Source organism: Trichechus manatus, unplaced genomic scaffold, assembly GCF_000243295.1.
Source record: "Trichechus manatus latirostris isolate Lorelei unplaced genomic scaffold, TriManLat1.0 scaffold00039, whole genome shotgun sequence".
NCBI classification, from domain to species: domain Eukaryota; kingdom Metazoa; phylum Chordata; class Mammalia; order Sirenia; family Trichechidae; genus Trichechus; species Trichechus manatus.
The window spans coordinates 1,465,276-1,483,507 of record NW_004443975.1 but is presented as its reverse complement, the minus strand read 5'-3'; the positions used below and the strand labels follow the sequence as shown (position 1 = coordinate 1,483,507).

Below are 18,232 nucleotides of genomic sequence, written 5' to 3'. Positions count from 1 at the left end.
GGGGTTGTTAACCAATGTCATAAAACAACATGTGTACTACTGTTTCAAGAGAAACTATTTGTTCTGTAAGCCTTCACCTGAAGTACAATAAAATATAAAAAGAAAAAGAAAAAAAAAAAGTAGGGAAAACTGAAAATATACCAAAAACCAATATATTAAAACATATTGAAATAAGATCATTAATAATGCTACCTTTATTGATCAATTCATGGTCATCAATTTAAACTATAAAGAAATAATGCCCAGACCTTCTGAACCGGTTGAGACTAGAGGTCTCCCTGAGACTATCACCGTGAAATACTCTTTAAACATCATTTAAAAAATCATCTATGTGAGATCAAATGGTCAAAAAGAACTCTAAAGCAAGATGAGCAGGTAAAGGGGCAGGGAAACTAGAGTACTGGAAATGGTACAAGCAGAACAGAATGAATAACAGTAATGACACATTGTGAAAAATGTAACCAATATCACTGAATAATCTGTGTAAAAATTGTTAAATGGGAACCTAATTGGCTGTGTAAACTTTCACCTTAAACACAATAAAATATTATTAAAGAAAAGAAGAAAATGCAAAATGCAAGGCCTAGAATGTATCCAATAGGAGATGACTTATGTTGCAGGTAAGTAATCTAAAAGCATTTGCTCAGTATGTTTGCTTCCAATATTAGAAATATACTCTAAATTGTACTTTGTACAATGCAGTTTTCTCTTTTGTATATTTCCATAAAACAGGATCAGCAACCACACACAATCATTAGTGTTCAAAAACACCAGATCCTACGCTTACATCATATAATGGCAGTCTAACCAATCCAAATCTCCTTTAGCACCAATCAAAAATTAATCATAACCCTAAAGATCAAAACATCATTGTTCTCATCACCAACTCAGCACTTTAGCGTAGGGATTTTCTTCAACTCTGACAATAAACCCATTGTCATCGAGTTAATTCCAACTCACAGAGAACCTATAGGACAGGGTAGAACTGCCCAATAGGTTTTCCAAGGCTGTAATCTTTATGGAAGCAGACTACCACCTTTCTCCCGTGGAGCAGCTGGCGGGTTCGAACTGCCAACCTTTTGGTTAGCAGCTGAGTACTTAACTACTGCACCACCAGGGCTCCCTCTAACAATAAAGAAAAGCCCTAAATATACAGAGTATCACTAGTAGGCAGTAAAAGGTAATTTCCAGAACCATCAGTTCACATTGTTGTGATCACAACACTCATACAGAGTTGAAAGGGACTTGGAGGAGGCATCTTCCCAGAAAGACTGCATTCACTTTTGCCACCTGGGAAAACAGGGTACTAAGGAGTCCTTGTGGCATAGTGCTTAATTGCAGTTAGCTCGGCTTCTAACTGAAGGGTCAGTGGTTCAAAACCAACAGCCGCTCCATGGGAGAAAGATGTGGCAGTCTACTTCCATAAAGATTACAGCCTTGGAAACCCTATGGAGCAATTCTACTCTGTCCTATAGGGTCACTATGAGTCAGAATCAACTAGATTACAACAAGTTAAGTGGTAAGAAATGGATAAACAAAACGTGGCATCAACATACAATGGAACATTATTCAGCCATAAACTGATACATGCCATAACATGGATGACCCTTGAAAACATTATGCTGAGTGAACTATGTCAGACACAAAAGGGCAAATATTATATGATCCCACTTATATGAAACAGGCAAATATATAGAGTTCAAAGTTTATTAGTGGTTACCAGGAGTGGGAGACGGGGAGTCATTGCTTAGGGAGTACGGAGTTTCTGTTAATGGTGGTAGAATAACATGAAAAAGGATAGTGTGCACAACATGAACAGCATAATCAATGTCACTGAACTGTACGCATAAAAATTGTTCAATTGGCAAATGTTTTGTTATATACTTTCTTATCCCAATAAAAAAAATCCAATTTAAAAAAAACCTTCTGGCTGTTAAAAGAATAAATAAATGAACATATTGGCATATTAAAAAGAAGAGAAGAGATAAGAAATTACTGCCCCATATCTTATAGGAAATTAGTGGGATTCCATTTCTCCTGAAAATAAGAAGTAATTTCAGCCTATTGCTGCTCTGGCATAACAGATAATGAAGCTCCCAGAGAGTCCAGGTATGATCACAGGAGACTGGCAATAACTTTCCTATTCAGTCAGCACCTGAAAGTACATCCCTGGAAAGGAAGAAGACATAAATGTTTCCCTCTTTCTCGCCCACAGTGAACTAGGTGTTCCAAACCAAAACCAAACCTGTTGTCATCGAGTCAATTCTGATCATAGTGGCCCTATAGGACAGAGTAGCACTGCCCCCATAGGGTTTCCTAGGCTGCAATCTTCATGGATGCAGACGGCCACATTTTTCTCCTGCTGAGCAACTGGTGAGTTCAAACTGCTGACCTTACAGTTAGCAGCTGAGTGCTTAACCACTGCACCATCAGGGATCAAGCCCCCACCCCAAAGAAAATGAAACAATTGCCATCAAGTCTATCTCAACTCACAGCAACCCTACAGGACAGAGCAGAACTGCCCCATAGAGTTTCTAAAGCTGTAATCTTTACAGAAGCAGACTGTCACATCTTTCAGGAGCAGGCAAGCACTTAACCACTGTGCCACCAGGGATCTAGCAGGTGTTAAAAGAGTAATAATTCTCTACCATGGCTAACATCCTCTTTCAACATCCAATAATTGTTATTATTTGTTCTTATAATGTTGATGTTATAACACCTTGCTTTACTATTATTTCAAATTATTTGGAACTCATATTTCCATATATTTGTATTTATAATATTAAGAAAAGCCTTAGAAGGTTTTCACAGTCACTAAAACTATATGCCCAATAACTGTCAAGCCACCAGGCAGTACTTACTTGTTTCTTCCTTATCATCCCTTAAAGCCAAATTTCATTAACATTAGGTTGCCACTTGTAACGCAAACACAAAAGTGTACAGAGAAATAAGATTTTCTCTACTTCTTTTACCTCTTCTTTCATTACCAATAAGATTTATATTTGGAAGTTTACAGTTACTGTACTAATAGCACTATTTTAAAAAATTAACCAAAAGAACCAAAAATAGAATATTGTTCTTTCAACACAAGTGCTATCAAAGTATCATTCTACCTTAACTACTGATTCAGTCACACCCCAATGAAAATAATTAATTTCAACTGTGCAAACATATTAGCAATTTTCCAGCTTAAGTTTAACTACTTTTAGTTGCCAGTAGGAAGCCTGAATACTCAACTTCCCAGTACTGCACAAAAGAAAGAGGGGCGGAGAGAGGAAAGAAGGAAAAAAAGAAAGAAAGGGGCTAACAAGTATTCATTAAGTGCTCAATATGTTTAGTACCTATTACCTTGCCCGGCACAGAGCAGGCATGGAATAAACATTTGTGAATGGGCAAGAAGACCAAAAGAATTCCTGAATCCAACATATATACAGAATATGATACAAACAGTATAGAAGACAGGGAGATGACCGAGAGTTAAACTGGAAAAGACACAAAGAGAAAACGGAAATGAAATCAGCCTTTTTTAGATACTAAATCAAGTGACAAACTGTGTTCCAAGCGGGTAGAACTGCAAGACAAAGGCACAAAGTCATAAAAATGAAATGCATGTTCAGAGAACAGTAAACAGATCAGTGGAGGTTATGAAGGAAATCGTGGGAGGTAAGGCTGCAAAGTCATGTAGTTGTAGCCAGATGTGTGCGGAATGTAACACACTGGAGGTGTTAGCCTGCTGCCTCCTCTTTCATATCCCTCCTTCAAAAATCAGCACCCACCCCCAATCACGCAGACACACTCTGCCATACAATTATCTTATCCAAAGTTCCAAGAAAACCAACATCTGATAAGGTGACAAAAATGCTTAAAATATAGAAATTTTTTAAAAGATACATTTTTTAAAATGACATGTTAGGAAACCACTTGTTAAAAACTAGTGACTAGAAATATTGATTTTCAACTAGCACATGGGGTCGCCATGAGTTGGAATTAACTCGATGGCAACTAATGACAACCAGCAGTTGATCAGTTAATATCATGCCAAGTGTTCGCTTAAAATTTTAGACGGTTGTTTTGTTTTGAAAAATTTCATTCTGACCATTTTGAACAATGAAGTTTATTAAGATATCAAACCAGAGCAAGCAAGCAAACAGCACTTACTGAATGCCTCCTACATACTAGACAGAATTAAAGGAGACTTATACGCATTATTTCATTTAACCTAAACACTGTTAATTTGAAATGACACCTCCATCTTTGCACAAATAAGAAAAAATTACTTGTGGAGGGGCATTTAGCTAAATAGCAAAGCTAGGATATAAACTTATCTATATCTAAGTTCAAAACCATGCTCTTTTCACTCAGGACACTACTCAAAGAATCTTTATTTTTTATTTTTTTTTTTAAAAAAAGAGGGGGAGGGGGATAAAGCCTTCTTAACCTACTCGATATATCAAACGGACTCTTAGGAAGCTACGATTACCCATTTACTTAAATCCAAAAGTTAAAACAACTACAACCATTATCCACCTGTATATTTTCAGCACCTTTTTAATAGCCTCAGATGGAAACAGCTCTAACAGCACCTGTTCCATTTCAAATGCACATGGCTTATATCCAAACCCCTAAATGCACTTAAAACTAGGCCAGTCCTCAGCTTATAAAGCAGTCATTAAAACCCATCACTGAAGCTACTGGGGTAATTGAGTTCAATCCAGACCAACAGATTGAATACCACAGACCAAAAGAAACCATGAAAAGCATGTTTCAGACCAAACTAAAATGATATATGAACAGTGTTCCCAGTCCTAGGTTATGTCGTCAAATTCTATCCTGATATATGGAACTCAAGAGTTCTGGTGGTGAAGGGGTTAAGCACTTGGCTGCTAACCGAAAGATTGGCAGTTCAAATCCATCAGCTGCTCAGCAAGAAAAAGATGTAGCAGTCTGCTTCCATAAACATTTACGACCTTGGAAACTCTATGGGGCAGTTCTACTCTGTACCATAGGGTCGTTATGAGTCTGAATTGACTCCACGACAACAAGCTTGGTTTTTTTGGTTTATAGGGTCAGATTTGACTCAAGGTCAGTGGGTAAATATGGAACCCACCAAGTCATTGCATTGTGCAAATCTGCTGCAAAAGACCTCTTTAAAGTGTTAAAAAGCAAAGATGTCACCTTGAAGACTGAGGTGCTCCTGACCCAAGCCATGGTGTTTTCAATCACCTCACATGCATACAAAAGCTGGACAATGAATAAGGAAGACCCAAGAAGAACTGACACCTCTGAATTATGGTGTTAACAAAGAATACTGAATATACCACAGACTGCCAAAAGAACAAACAAATCCATCCTGGAAGGAGTACAGCCAGAATGCTCCTTAGAAGCAAGCATGGTGAGACCAAGTCTCAAATACTTTGGACATGTTATCAGGAGGGTTCAGTCCCTGGAGAAGGACAACATGCTTGGTAAAGTAGAGGGCTAGCAAAAAAGAGGAAGATCCTCAACGAGATGGACTGACACAGTGGCTGCAACAATGGGCTCGAGCATAACAACGAGTGTGAGGATGGTGCAGGACCGGACAGTGCTTCGTTCTGTTGTACAGAGGGTTGCTGTGAGTCAGAACCGACTAGAGGGCACCTAACAACAACAATAGCAAGGCAGTGTTTGGAGAAAAGGATAGCATCCCTATTACCCCCTTTCATGTTATAGTAAGTCTGTGTGTGTGTGTGTGCGCGCGCGCGTGCACGTGTGTACAATATCCAATGCCATATATAGATATCTATATATGGCATTGGATATTATATATATATACACACATATATGGCATTGAATATTATATATATACACACATATATGGCATTGGATATTACATAAATATATACATACATATACGTGTGTGTACATGTATGTGTGTGTGTGTGTATATATATATATATATATATATATATGATGAGTTCTAACCTTCATTCATTCACAGAGTATTAACTGGACATTGAAATTCTGTCAGGTACTACTGCTACAAATAAGACTGCTCCTATTCTTACAAAATTCAGCTAACAATTTAACAAGTTATGTGAGAAAATGTGTACTCCCTAAGGTGGGGCCTTCTCTCTATTGTTGTAAAAATCAAGATGCCTTCCGAAAAGTCAAAATGAGGGTCACACATTCCAAGCACTAAAGCCCGAGCACTTTATTAATTAGCTAGTTCTCCAGAAGCTCACTGTGGATCCATCCACTTGGTTTTATTTTACACATTAACAACAGATTTAGTTTTCTAAGTACATATCCTGGATGGGCCCCTTTGTAACTGAATTCCCTTTGGCAAGTTACTTAACTTGTCTAAGCCTTGTTTTGCTCATTGGGAAAATGAGGATAAACAGCTATACTTCAAAACTGTTGTAAGAATTTTAGAGAAAATTATGTAATGTACCAACAGAGAGCCTGGCATTTAGTAGATGTGCAATAAATACAGTTAACATCTTAATTACCGGATTCACAAGCCAATAATAAGTTGATTAGAAAAATCAAATTAGAAAGAATTGGGGGAAGGGGACTAAAGAGACCACTAAGACTTAACTAGCTGACAGCAAGGAAAGGGTCAAGTAAGAAAACTACACAGACAGGGAAACAGGAGACAGGAGCCACCAGCACATACACTTCAATAGCCTTTGAGGACATCATCGGTTCTTTCACAGGATGTAACAGTGATGTGCCTGAAGATGATACAAAGCGATTTAAAACAGATTAAACTTTTATTTCATGTGTTTAAAAAGACAGATAAGCACATAATTGACTTTGGAAAGATTCTGATCAAAGGTGATTTAGCATCACGGTTTTAACATGTTAGATGTCTAAGCTCTAATTAACTGCAATATTCTATTAACAAGCTTCAGCTATACTTACTATGTAAAGGAACTGCTCAAATTTCAAAAGCAATTTTTCTACTAAACACTGAAAAAGATTTATTTCAAACAAATTAACCATAAAATATTTCAGTGTAAGGGCCTAAGACATCCCCAGCTTCTTAACAGCCAAAATAAGACCAAGTCTTGGTCTCTACCACTGTTACATGTTTTTATATCTACCAAAGAGACACAGTCACATGCCATCCAGATCCCTATTCACTTTAATTTTCTCCCTACACTCTGAAAGCAGTAAAAAGCGAAAAACATCTGTTCCTTCCTACAGAGCCGACAACCCTCATTCTATGGTTTAAAAATAAAAGATGTTTATGGAAGTTTATAAATATAATGATCACCTGCTTTCAAAGGCAGCTGGCATTTAATTAATTCAAATACATGCAAAATTAAGGCAAAAAAAAAAAAATGTCCCTAAGGATAATGCTCGTGTTCCCCAAGCCTCTAGTAATTTCAGAGACTCCCATAAAATAGTAGAGCGCGATAAAAGAACCCCGTGGGATGCCAGATGACAAGCAAACAGTCAACAGCTGAGAAGCAGGGTCTTCTGTGTCAATCTGGAATCACTCTACGGCCATAAGAACAGTTTTCCATGAGAGCTCCTAGGGGAAATCTAGTTCACTTTGGTCAACAATCACCGTTAATCCAGCCCAAGGAAGGCCACATGTGAAACAATTAAAGTAGTGCTACCTTATTAAAAACAGAACTGGAAAGTTTCGTAAGTGAAGGCCTTGAATCTGACAACATTTTTTTTAACTGTTGTTTTCTTTAGTCAACATATTGTCTTACAATGTTGAACACCAGACATGAGTAATAAGCAAGGACATTCAGACTTGAATCAGTACACTCAGCTTCTATTTCTAGCTCTGCCTCTGAATGAATCAGCGTGACCTTGAGAAAGTTACTTCGCCTCTTTCTCTACCTCCACGTCCCCGCTAGTTACAAGGTTAGGTTAAACCTACCACTTTTTTTTTTTTTTCTAGAAAGCAATGCTGCGCAGCCGAGATAAACATATGGAAGCCTCTACAGCCACATCTAACGTCAAACACAAAGTAAGTAGTGTCCATATTAAAACAGCTAACTCTGCACTTGATTCCGCACAGTAAAAATTTCTGCCTGAAGAAGTCAACAAAATTCAGGTGCTTCCTGAACAAGACTTCTTTAAGAGCCCCAAATTTCAAATTTGGAAACACTTGGCAGATTAAAATAAAATGCAAGTCCCAAAAATACACTTAAAAAAAAAAAAGCGTTCAACCTATTAAGGGTCCTACATTCTTTCAGGACTCTATTCCATCCCCCTATAACAAGTACTCTTCTCTCCACCCCTGCCAGGGAGATAGGTCACTGGATCCCTGATGCTCCCACCGCACTCTCCTGTAGATCTATATGTATTCTGGTGCACTGTAATTATCTCATGTCTCCCTGTTAGTCAGTGAGCTTGGAAAGACAGAACCACGATTTAATGATCTCTTTATCCAGCATATTAGGTAGCACAACATGGCTACCACGTATACATATGTGTATAAGTAAAACCCATTGCTGCAGAGTCAATTCCGACTCAGCAACCCTGTAGGACAGAGTAGAACTGCCCCATACAAAGCTGTATTCTTTATGGAAGCAGACTGCCGCATCTTTCTTCTGTGGAGCGGCTGGTGGGTTCAAACCACCAAACTTTCAGTTAGCAGCCGAGTGCTTAACCACTGTACCACAAGGGCTCCTTATATACACAGACAGAAATAAAGACGTATACAGATATAAATATTTTTTAAATAAATGAAATGAATAAATTTCCAATGTCTTATGCTACTAGGAAAAGCAATCATTAATATAAATGAAGGATAGTCTTAATTATGGTAAGTTTTTTCCATTTTTTAAGAAAAAAATATGTAAATAATTGTTTACCTAAAGAGAAAATACATGATTTCTCACCAACATTAAATTCACAAAAATTACCTCAAGAACTTTGCAATCTTCTTCCATCAAAAACAGTCTTTCATTTTTTTTGCAATGTATCTAATGTTCTTTCTAACCTAACCTACGCAATAAAGAAAGGTAGAAAAGGAGTGGGAAAAAAAGAGCATGTAACATGAAAAGAAGAGGCTACTCTTAACTATGGGGCAGTAGTGGTTCAGTGGTAGAATTCTGACCTTCCATGAAGGGGACCCGGGTTTGATTCCTGGCCAATGCACCTCATGCACGGCCACGGTCCATCCATTAGTGGAGGCATGCATGCTGCTGTGATGCTGAACAGGTTTCAGTGGAGCTTCCACATTAAGACAGAATAGGAAGAAAAACAAAAACCAAACCCACTGCCATCGAGTCGACGGCAACGCATAGTGATCCTATAGGATAGCGTAAAACTGCCCCAGACAGTTTCCCAGGAGAGGCTGGTGGATTCAAACTGCTGACTTTTTGGTTAGCAGCTGAGCCCTTAACCACTATACCACCAGGGCAGAAAGGCTTTCTGAAAACCACCCCATGAAAAGCTCTGGATCGCAACGGTCCAAGCAGCAGCAATCATGGGGATGGCGCAGAACAATACAGAATTTATTTCCGCTGTGCAGTGGGACCAACTCAACAGCAACAACAACACTCTTTAATATAAGATTCTATAAATACAAAATAAGATAGCCCATAGATGAAAATAAAAATGCAGTCAATAAAAGTAGCTACTCCAACATTAATAATATTTACCTAATAAGTAGTATTCATTGAAAAACTTCCATCTAAGTAGTTTTATATATGAAATTATCAAATAGAACATACGACCTTCAAACTGCATTTTAAATTTTTAATCTTTCAAATATTTATCACAAACCTACGAGCCAGACACAGTACTTAAATAAATTTCCATTTTTTCCCTACTCATTACATTCTTACGCTCTATCTCTTTCAATAATTAAGGTTAGAACTTTTAAGCAAATAAGAAACAAACTGCCACTTTACCAGTGGGCTCTTAAGGCCTTGGGCCCCAAAAACCTATAAAGGATAAACTTGACATTCAGACAATAAACTGACCCTTTAGTTGTGCTTTGTGGTGACCTGTGGGAAAGTCCATAACAAATGCTAAGGAGAAGGACCAGTTGGATCACGTGAGCTTTTGGCCTCACCTTCACCACCTCCAAGCTACACCCTAAGAGGGCCATGAAACCAAATGAAAGTCTCCCTAATATTCCAATTCACTATTTATTTTCTAGCAGCATGAATCAAATCTGCTTACATGACCAAATAGGAATGACCATCTAACTAAGCAGTCATATCCAGACTGCAGCGAGATAGAAACTACCTAATATACATACACACATACATCTATCTATTAGAGTGGTCAGTGACCGCCTTTGGATAGTACCAGAATAAATTGTTTCTCCAACACTGACCCTTGTGAAAGGACTATGAACAATTTTGTTTTTTAAATCTGTAGGGATAAAGGGAGGAAAGAGAATGATGGCTTAGGTAACAAGGAAAAAAGGGGTTTATCTGCTTGGGGCGGCCCTGGACATAATGAACAGCAGATACTCTGGAGAAATGGACAGAGCATTTGGGGAAATGAGCAGACAGCATCCCTTCCTAGTGATGGCTTTGGACAGACACATCTAATGTGTTCCCTTTAAGACCTTGTAATATACAAAACTAGCAAGTATGCCCAAGGCATTTCACTGAGCAGGTGACGAGTCCCTAAGAAGAAATGACATGCTACAAGCCTTTCAGAGCCCGGGGAGGGCGGGCAGCAGGGGAAGGTCGCTGATTGGCAGGCGATCCGGTACCTAGAGGCCGAGGCGGCAGGGTGCACTCACCTGTGAACACGTTCTGGAAGCCATCTGCAGCCGCCTGCGCCCCAGACGACTTGCCGGCCAGGGCAGGGGGCACACGGCTGACGTCGTCAGCGGCTGCCCCGCGCTCCAGCACGTCCGCAGAGCCTCCCACCCTGGGCTCTGGGGCGCCCAGCTCCTCCGTCCAGTCGGCCGAGCGGCTAAGGCCGCCCCCGAGGCCGCCGTCGGCCCGGTGCTTCTTGGCCGGGGCGGCCGCGGAGGCGAGAGAGGATCTCTGCCCTCGGCTCAGGGAGGACTCGAGCCGCCTCTTGATCCTGGGGCTCTGGCTGGGGGACTGCGACGGGGAGTGATTGGGCGAGCTGAGCTGTCGGGTAGTGGTCTTGATGTAGCAGGGGGTGATGAGTGGATAGGGCTTGAAGCAGCGCGGGCTTGGCGCGGGGCTGCCCGGGAGGGAGGCAGCCGAGGGCACACCGGGCCCTGTGGCCCCCTCCTCGGGCTCTCCTCCCAGCCTCTGCGGAGCCTCCCTGCGCCCCTGGCCCCAGTCATCCCCTGGAGAGCCTCGGGGGGCATCCTCAAAGGCATCCTCCTCCCCTTCCTCATCCGTGTCCCCAGCCCCTAGCACGGGGGCTTCGGCCGCGCCTTTCCCCGGCCTGGGCTCGGGAAATGGGAAAGCCGTGGACGAGGGCGAGTCTGCGGTCGCGGGCTGGGCCGCCGGAAGGGAAGGGGTCTCCGAGTCGAGGCAGCCGCTGGGGGACGGCGGACGCTCGGCCACCCGGGGCTCCGCGGCCAGGCTCTCGGGCAGGTCGGAAAGCGCGGACAGAGCCAGCTCTGTATCCGGACTGCCCGGGGCCTCCCCAGCCCCGCCGCTCGGCCCCAGCAGGAATCGGTCCAGGCCCAGGAAGGCCCCGGGCTGAAGGGGGGCGGCGGTGGGGGGTGCTAAAGGCTCCTCCGAGCCTCGGAGGAGCTGCTGCTGCTGCTGCAGGCGGATCGCCTGCTGGATGTCTGAGAGCAAATCCTCTTGCTCCGTAGCCGAGTGAAAGCTATAGATGTCCGTGTCCGAGCCTGAACTGGTCCTTTGTCCATCCTGCGCCCCTGCCGCAGTTTCCAAATCCTCAGCGACCGCCCGGACCCCGACTCCAGCCTCGGCCGGGCCACGACCACCTGGACCGGTCACCTCAAAAGGATCTGCGCACTCGGTATCCGACAGGCCCGTTTCGTCAGCCGAGAGGCTGAGGTCGGGGGTCTTGGTGACCAGGGAGTGAGCGCTGTCCAGCTCCCCGGTCTGCGAGGCCTGGGAGTCCAGCACATCCTCGCGGGAGCCGCCAGTGCCCTTCCCCTTGGATAGGTTCTTCCTAATCCGCAGGTTGGAAAACACCGAAGCTCTGGAGTCGGACTTGTTCTTCTTCTTGCCCAGCTCCCCGCCGCCGCCCCCTCCCCCCTTGCCATGTTTGCCCAGCGCCTTCTTGCCCCCGCTTCCCTTCTTTGTGGCTTCCACATCCCTGGGCCCAACAGCATCCTCGGCGCCGCCGCCGCCTTCGTGCGAGCCATCACCTGCGCTCCTCTTTAGCTTGCCATCCTGGTTCCCCATGTTGCAAACCCGCAGCTGCTGCGCCGCGCCTCTGGCAGTCAGGCCATGCTGGCCCTTCTCAGCCCCCGGCCCGGGCTGGGGGAGGCTCCCGAGCAGGTCAGGACGAGGTGCGAGCCTTCCTGAGGGGAGGCCGATGCGCGCCCGGCTGGCCCAGTTCGCATCTGCCGCGGCCGCCGCTTCGCATAATGCGCGGCGGCTCTCGCGGCTGCTGGTGCTGCTGCGGCTGCGGCTGCCGCCCGGGGCCGGTGTGGCGCGAACATGCTCAGTGCAGCGCGCGGCGCCGCGGACCGCTCCCGCCAATGGCTGCGCCAGACGCAGAGGCGGCCCCGGCCTCGCTCCCCGCGGGGTGCCGCCGCCCCCTCCGTCTCCGCGCGGCTCCTCGGGAAACGCGGGCGAGAAAAACGTTTCCTCTATCTTGGGGACATTAATCTCCACCGTGTGAATCGAATGCATTGTCCCCGCCCGAAGGCCTCATCAGCTGGAAGATGCACACAACTTCAAAGCTCCTGGACCTGCCACGAGAAAAGTTAAAAAAGAAGAAAATTTTAAAGGAGGATAAACTGAAGCCAAATTGCAGTTTATAGGTGCCATTATATCACGGACACAACACAGACATGAATCTGCCTGCAGAAGCATGGTTCTTCAGCAAACATTTGTTGGATGAATGGATTGTTCTGTTTCTTTAATAATTGATCGTCTCCTTGAACACTATTAATGTGCTCGAGAATGTGGTTTAGGAGAGGTTACTACACTAGTGCTGTTTTTATGCCTTGCGTTTTCAAAAAGTTCGTTTTTCAAACTTTTTTAACAGAAAAAGGATGAAGGAAGTAGAAAATACTAGATTAGACTGGATTAAAATGCTAATCTTCAAAATTCTGTGTGTTTACCCTATAAATCAAACAGCATTTGTATTCAAAAAGGATGCATACACTATAACTCCCAGGAGGTCAAACTCATCAATATTAAACATGTCACTATTGTTGCTGCTTATAAAGAAAAGAGACAAAAAGGAAACACCCTTGGCACAAACACAAGAAATCAGATGTTAAATTATAAACTACCACCTTCCCAAGAAAACCCTTCAAGGTAACCTTTATCCTTGCCTTCATTATAACAGTTTGCAATAGTTTCCTATACTGGAGTTTCCTTAACATTCTGGCTTCAATATAACCATAAACACTTTTCTTCATTGTAAATTTTGTCATTAATTACTAGTAAAATGTTGTTACTTACATTTAAAAAGTATTTTTCACACATCATTGGTATAGTGGCATCAATCAATAAGCCTTAGAAGTATTTAAATTAGAAGTTCATTGTCAACCACTTTGATAGTATGTAATAGCTATCCAACATATTAATAGTTTAATATTTTAAACTCAAGAGAAAAAACTACTACATATTATATGATGCAATATAATTACAGAAAGCAAATGTTTGATGTTCCTTTGCATGTTGTGAACCTACATTTTAAATCTCCCTCCTTAACCATCTTTGTTTAAAAGAGGAAAAAATTTGTTCCTAGAAATCTTTGATGTAAAAGCATTATGTAGCCATACTTTACTAGCCTTTTTCAAACTATGTTCTTAAAAATAGATGATAACTTAAGGGCAGGTGGCCACTTGTCCTTAGGTGACCCTTTTGAGTAAATTGTTTGGAGAAATCAGCTTTAATAACTTTGCCAGAATAATATCCCAGGCTCTGAGCAATCCCGAGTACTTGAAAAGCCTTTGTTTCACCTCTTTCACAGACTGCTGTCTTCTTTATTCTAGAATCTAAGCTCCTCAGAGGGCATAATTTGCCTGCAGCTATTAGAATTTTCTGCTTCTTGGAGGATTGATTTATTTTTAATCTTGATTTTTGCTCTTTCTTTAACAGAACGTCTTTGATTCTGAACTATTTCCTTACTATTTTCTTCTGTGATATAGTCTAGAAGTTCAGAAGGTGAAATAAGAGAGAGAGAGAATTGTTGGTTTTTACACATGCTTTGAATGTGAAACAATAGGTGATGGTCGTGTAACAGACCACAGTGTACAAAGCTCAGCCACATCTTTCTCCCATGGAGCAGGTGGTAGGTTTGAACCACCTACCTTACAGTTGACAGCCAAGCACTTAACCACTGCGCCACCAGGGGTTCTTGATATCTAATGTAGATTGGTAGTATCAACTCAATTTAATTAATGAATAAATGCAGCTTCAGAGAGGCTGAGATTTGTCAAAAGTCACATAGAAGCAGAGGCAATACTTGAACCTACAAATTTAGATCCCAAATTCTTTATAACAAGCAACATTACATAGTTTATTCTTTGGGGGACTAGTGAGGGAGAGCATCATGAAGACAAATCGCAAACGTTGCCAAAGCAGTCCTTGGTATTTAATAGATATTTGATAGTCCCAAAGATGCCTGGGACGTGGCCTAAGTTTAACTCCATTTGATCAAGAAAGAATACCATCTGTGGTTGCAAAATACATTTAACAAATCATTAGAGTTCCTACCTCACACCTGGCCATATATTAGGTGCTGGAAGCAGAGGAGAAATAGGCAAATAAGACCAGCCTCTACTTTCAAGGATCTAGGCTAGTATAATCGTTAGTAAAGTTTTCAGTATTAGCTTCCCCGAAAAAAACACGAAAACTATATATGGAAAAAAAAAAAAGTGATGCTACCCATTTTCTAGCAGAGAAAATTGGGTATGGATTTAAAAAATAAAATAAAGGTGTGTTGGAAAACAGTAAACAAATACTGCACTCCAATTCCTATCGTATGCTGACATAGTAGGGGTAAGTGAACTGATCTCTGCAATTTAGTCTAAAATGCTTCAAAAAGTAAGAGGCATTAATGGATGGATACATGGGGAGATACGATAAAACAAGGATAGGAAAATGTTAATTATATAATCCAGGTGGTAGGTATATGGGTGTATACTGTAAAACCTTTTCAACTTTTCTATATGTTTGAAATTTTTCTTGCTAAAATGTTGCAGGAAAAGAGTTGATGTGTGAATTTCCCATCCTTTTTTTGAAATTAAAATCATATAATGGTTAATGGTGATTCGAAACTAAATGGTTCATTTTTAAATGGGTCTTGCAACTTGTTGACCGATTCTTAAAGGCCCAGAGAGAGAGCCTAAACTTTCCTCTGAATTCTACTTCTTACGAGACACACTAGATTCTGAAGACAAGGTAGATACTTCTTGAGATGGTTCTTCACTTTTATATCCTCTGTAACTTTTAGCAGGCAGTCAATAAACACTGAATGGATAAACAGTCTATTCTCTTCTCTTTTTCCTATTTGTTTGTCTGAATTGGAGCCCTAGTGGTGCAGTGGTTAAGTGCTCAGCTGCTGACCAAAAGGTCGGAAGTTTGAATCCACCAGCTGCTCCTTGGAAACCCTATGGGGCAGTTCTACTCTGTCCTATAGGGTGGCTGTGAGTTGGAATTGACTTGACAGCAATGGACTTTTTGTCTGAATTACACGTCATTTCTTTTTCTTTTCTTTCAGTTCTCTTTCTCCTCCATCACACTCTTAACTAACTATAAAAAATGGTGAAGTGCTTTTGATACTTGTTTTTTGTTGGTTGGTTGGTTGGTTTTTTAAATTTTTCTGTTTCACCTTGGTGAGATGTTTGATAATCTTTAACAGAACTATTGGTTGCATTTCTTCAGCAGGCGAATGATCTTCCCTTAAAAAAAGAGTTTTTCTGCTCTGGTGTCAACTATTAAGCTGTTGACCTCCAAGTCCACTGTTCAGTCTTCACTTCACTCCTACACTCCAGACCCCTGGGCCTACTTCCTGGGGAAGGCTTCTACCTCCACGTCTCCACTCACCCAACATGTCTGAAACTGAACTCATCTTCTCTTGCTTATCTGTTCCTCCTTTATTTTTGCTTTCGGTAAAAATATCATAATCCCTCCAGTTGTTCAAACCAGAGGTGTTGCTGCCTCCTTTCTCTCTCTCAGCCTCCACAACTTACCAATCACAGAAAGAAAAAAAAAAAAACATTGCTGTTGAGTCTATTCAGACTCATGGCCACCTCATGTGTTATCCACAGGGTTTTCTTGGCTGTAATCTTTACAGAAGCAGATCTCTAGGCCTTCCTTCTATAACATTGCTGGATGGGTTTAAACAGCCAACCCTTAGGTTAATAGTTGAGTGCAAACCGTTTGTGCCACCCAGAGACCCAGCAGTCACAGAGACTTCTCCATTCTTCCTGTTAATGTCTCTCCAATCCATTCATGTTTCCCAACCCAACTGCCACTTCCATCATTCAAGCAAACATAATCTACTGACTCTCCTCCATCCTCACCCTCCAGCTACCATCTGTCCTCTTCCTTTATCATAACCAGTGTTCCTAACCAGGGGTGATTTTTTTTCTCCAGGGGACATTTGACAAAGTCTGGAGACATTTTTGGTTATCACAATGGGGAAGGAAATGCTACTGGGATCTTATGGGTAGAGGCCTGGGATGCTGTTAAACATCCTACAATGGATAGGACAGCACCCTACAACAAAGAACTATCTGACCTCAAATGTCAATAATGCCGTGGTTGAGAAACCCTGCTTTATCACGAAGCCTCTTACAGAGCCGACAGTCAATAAATGTTTGTTGAATTAGTAAAAGAATAAATACATCAAAATTGCATTTCTTAGCTAAACAACCTAAATTAGAATCTTGACGGCAGAATCTAACAGGACAAGTAAGATTTTAAACACTGTATCTACAGTGCCAAATATCTTAAATGGGGAATTAGCTCTTCTCTGAGACATTGGTAGTTTCATGAAGTTATGCAATCTGTATAAATATACCAATTCCCCGCATACTTGAAAACATTCTAAAAAGCTCCTAGCAGAAATTTTCTGGTAACAAGGACGGAATTCCCAGAGCTCTTTGGATAATTATTTGCACCACAAACAAGTAGTTAAGTTGCTTTCCATTTTTACCATCATCATTCATTTTATCTCAATGCAGCAGTAGGAAATAAAATGTTGACAAAACAGAGAAATATAAAATACTACTTTCCCCCAAGCAATATCGAACGTACTAAAATGTGTTTCTGTGTAAGAAGGGAGTTAAAGTCCAATTACATAGGTCTATTTCTCTCTAGGTTGCATATGTTGCTCCCTGCCACAGATGGAGTAAGTGCCCATATCCCCTAACCTCTGGAAAACTCCTTAGCTTCCTCTGAGAAAACTTCCCTCTTGTATATGTAGGTACACTTGCGCTCTCAACAGGTTTCTGGATTATTTTGTCTGAGAAACAACAGAGGAAATGAGACTATTTATGTTGTTTTTATGTAACAGGCAATCTCTCACAAAGCTAAAGAGCCCTGGTGTTGAATATCTAGGCATGCCCTTGTAAATAAAGTTGTCCCTTCTAACTGAAAGGAGCGATTCGAGAGACTTATAAGTGAATTGTCACCACCATTCAGAATTACCTATAAAAGGCCACTGAAAGTGACTCCGCCTATTATGTACCTTGCTCAATGCCAAGAAGCAATAAAAAGCATTGTAAAGACACAGCCAATGAGAAATTAAGGTTGAGGATGCCAATTCATGGCCTTAGAGCAGCGCTGTCCAAGTGGAATTATATCGCCAGACACATAGGTAATTTTAAATATTCTAGTTATCACATAAAAAGGCAAAAAGCAGGTGAAATTAATTTTAATAATAGTTATTATATTTCAAAAACATTATCATTTCAATTAAGAAAATCAATAAAAATTATTAATGAGATATTTTACATTCTTTTTATCATACTAAGTCTTTGAAATCTAGTGTGTATTTTACACTTATAACAACATGTCAATTCAGACTAGCGACATTTCAATTGCTTGATGGTCACGTGAGGCCAGTGGCTACTGTATTGGACTATGTGGCTTTAGTCTTAGATTTTTCAGAGCTTCCTAAACAACTCTTAGAATCAGCAGTGACTTAGCCAAACTGTGTTGTTCAGTTTAAA

General features: G+C 41.4%; 1 protein-coding gene across 1 annotated transcript in view; it reads right to left on the bottom strand.

Moving 5' to 3' along the window:
- The window catches only part of FMN2 (formin 2), a 437,381-nt gene extending 425,106 nt beyond the window's left edge, over positions 1-12,275 (bottom strand). Inside the window, exon 1 of the mRNA XM_023730863.1 lies at positions 10,712-12,275. Within this exon, the coding sequence (XP_023586631.1) occupies positions 10,712-12,275 (1,564 nt within the window). The remainder of the gene's footprint in view (positions 1-10,711) is intronic.
- Positions 12,276-18,232: the final 5,957 nt, after the last annotated feature.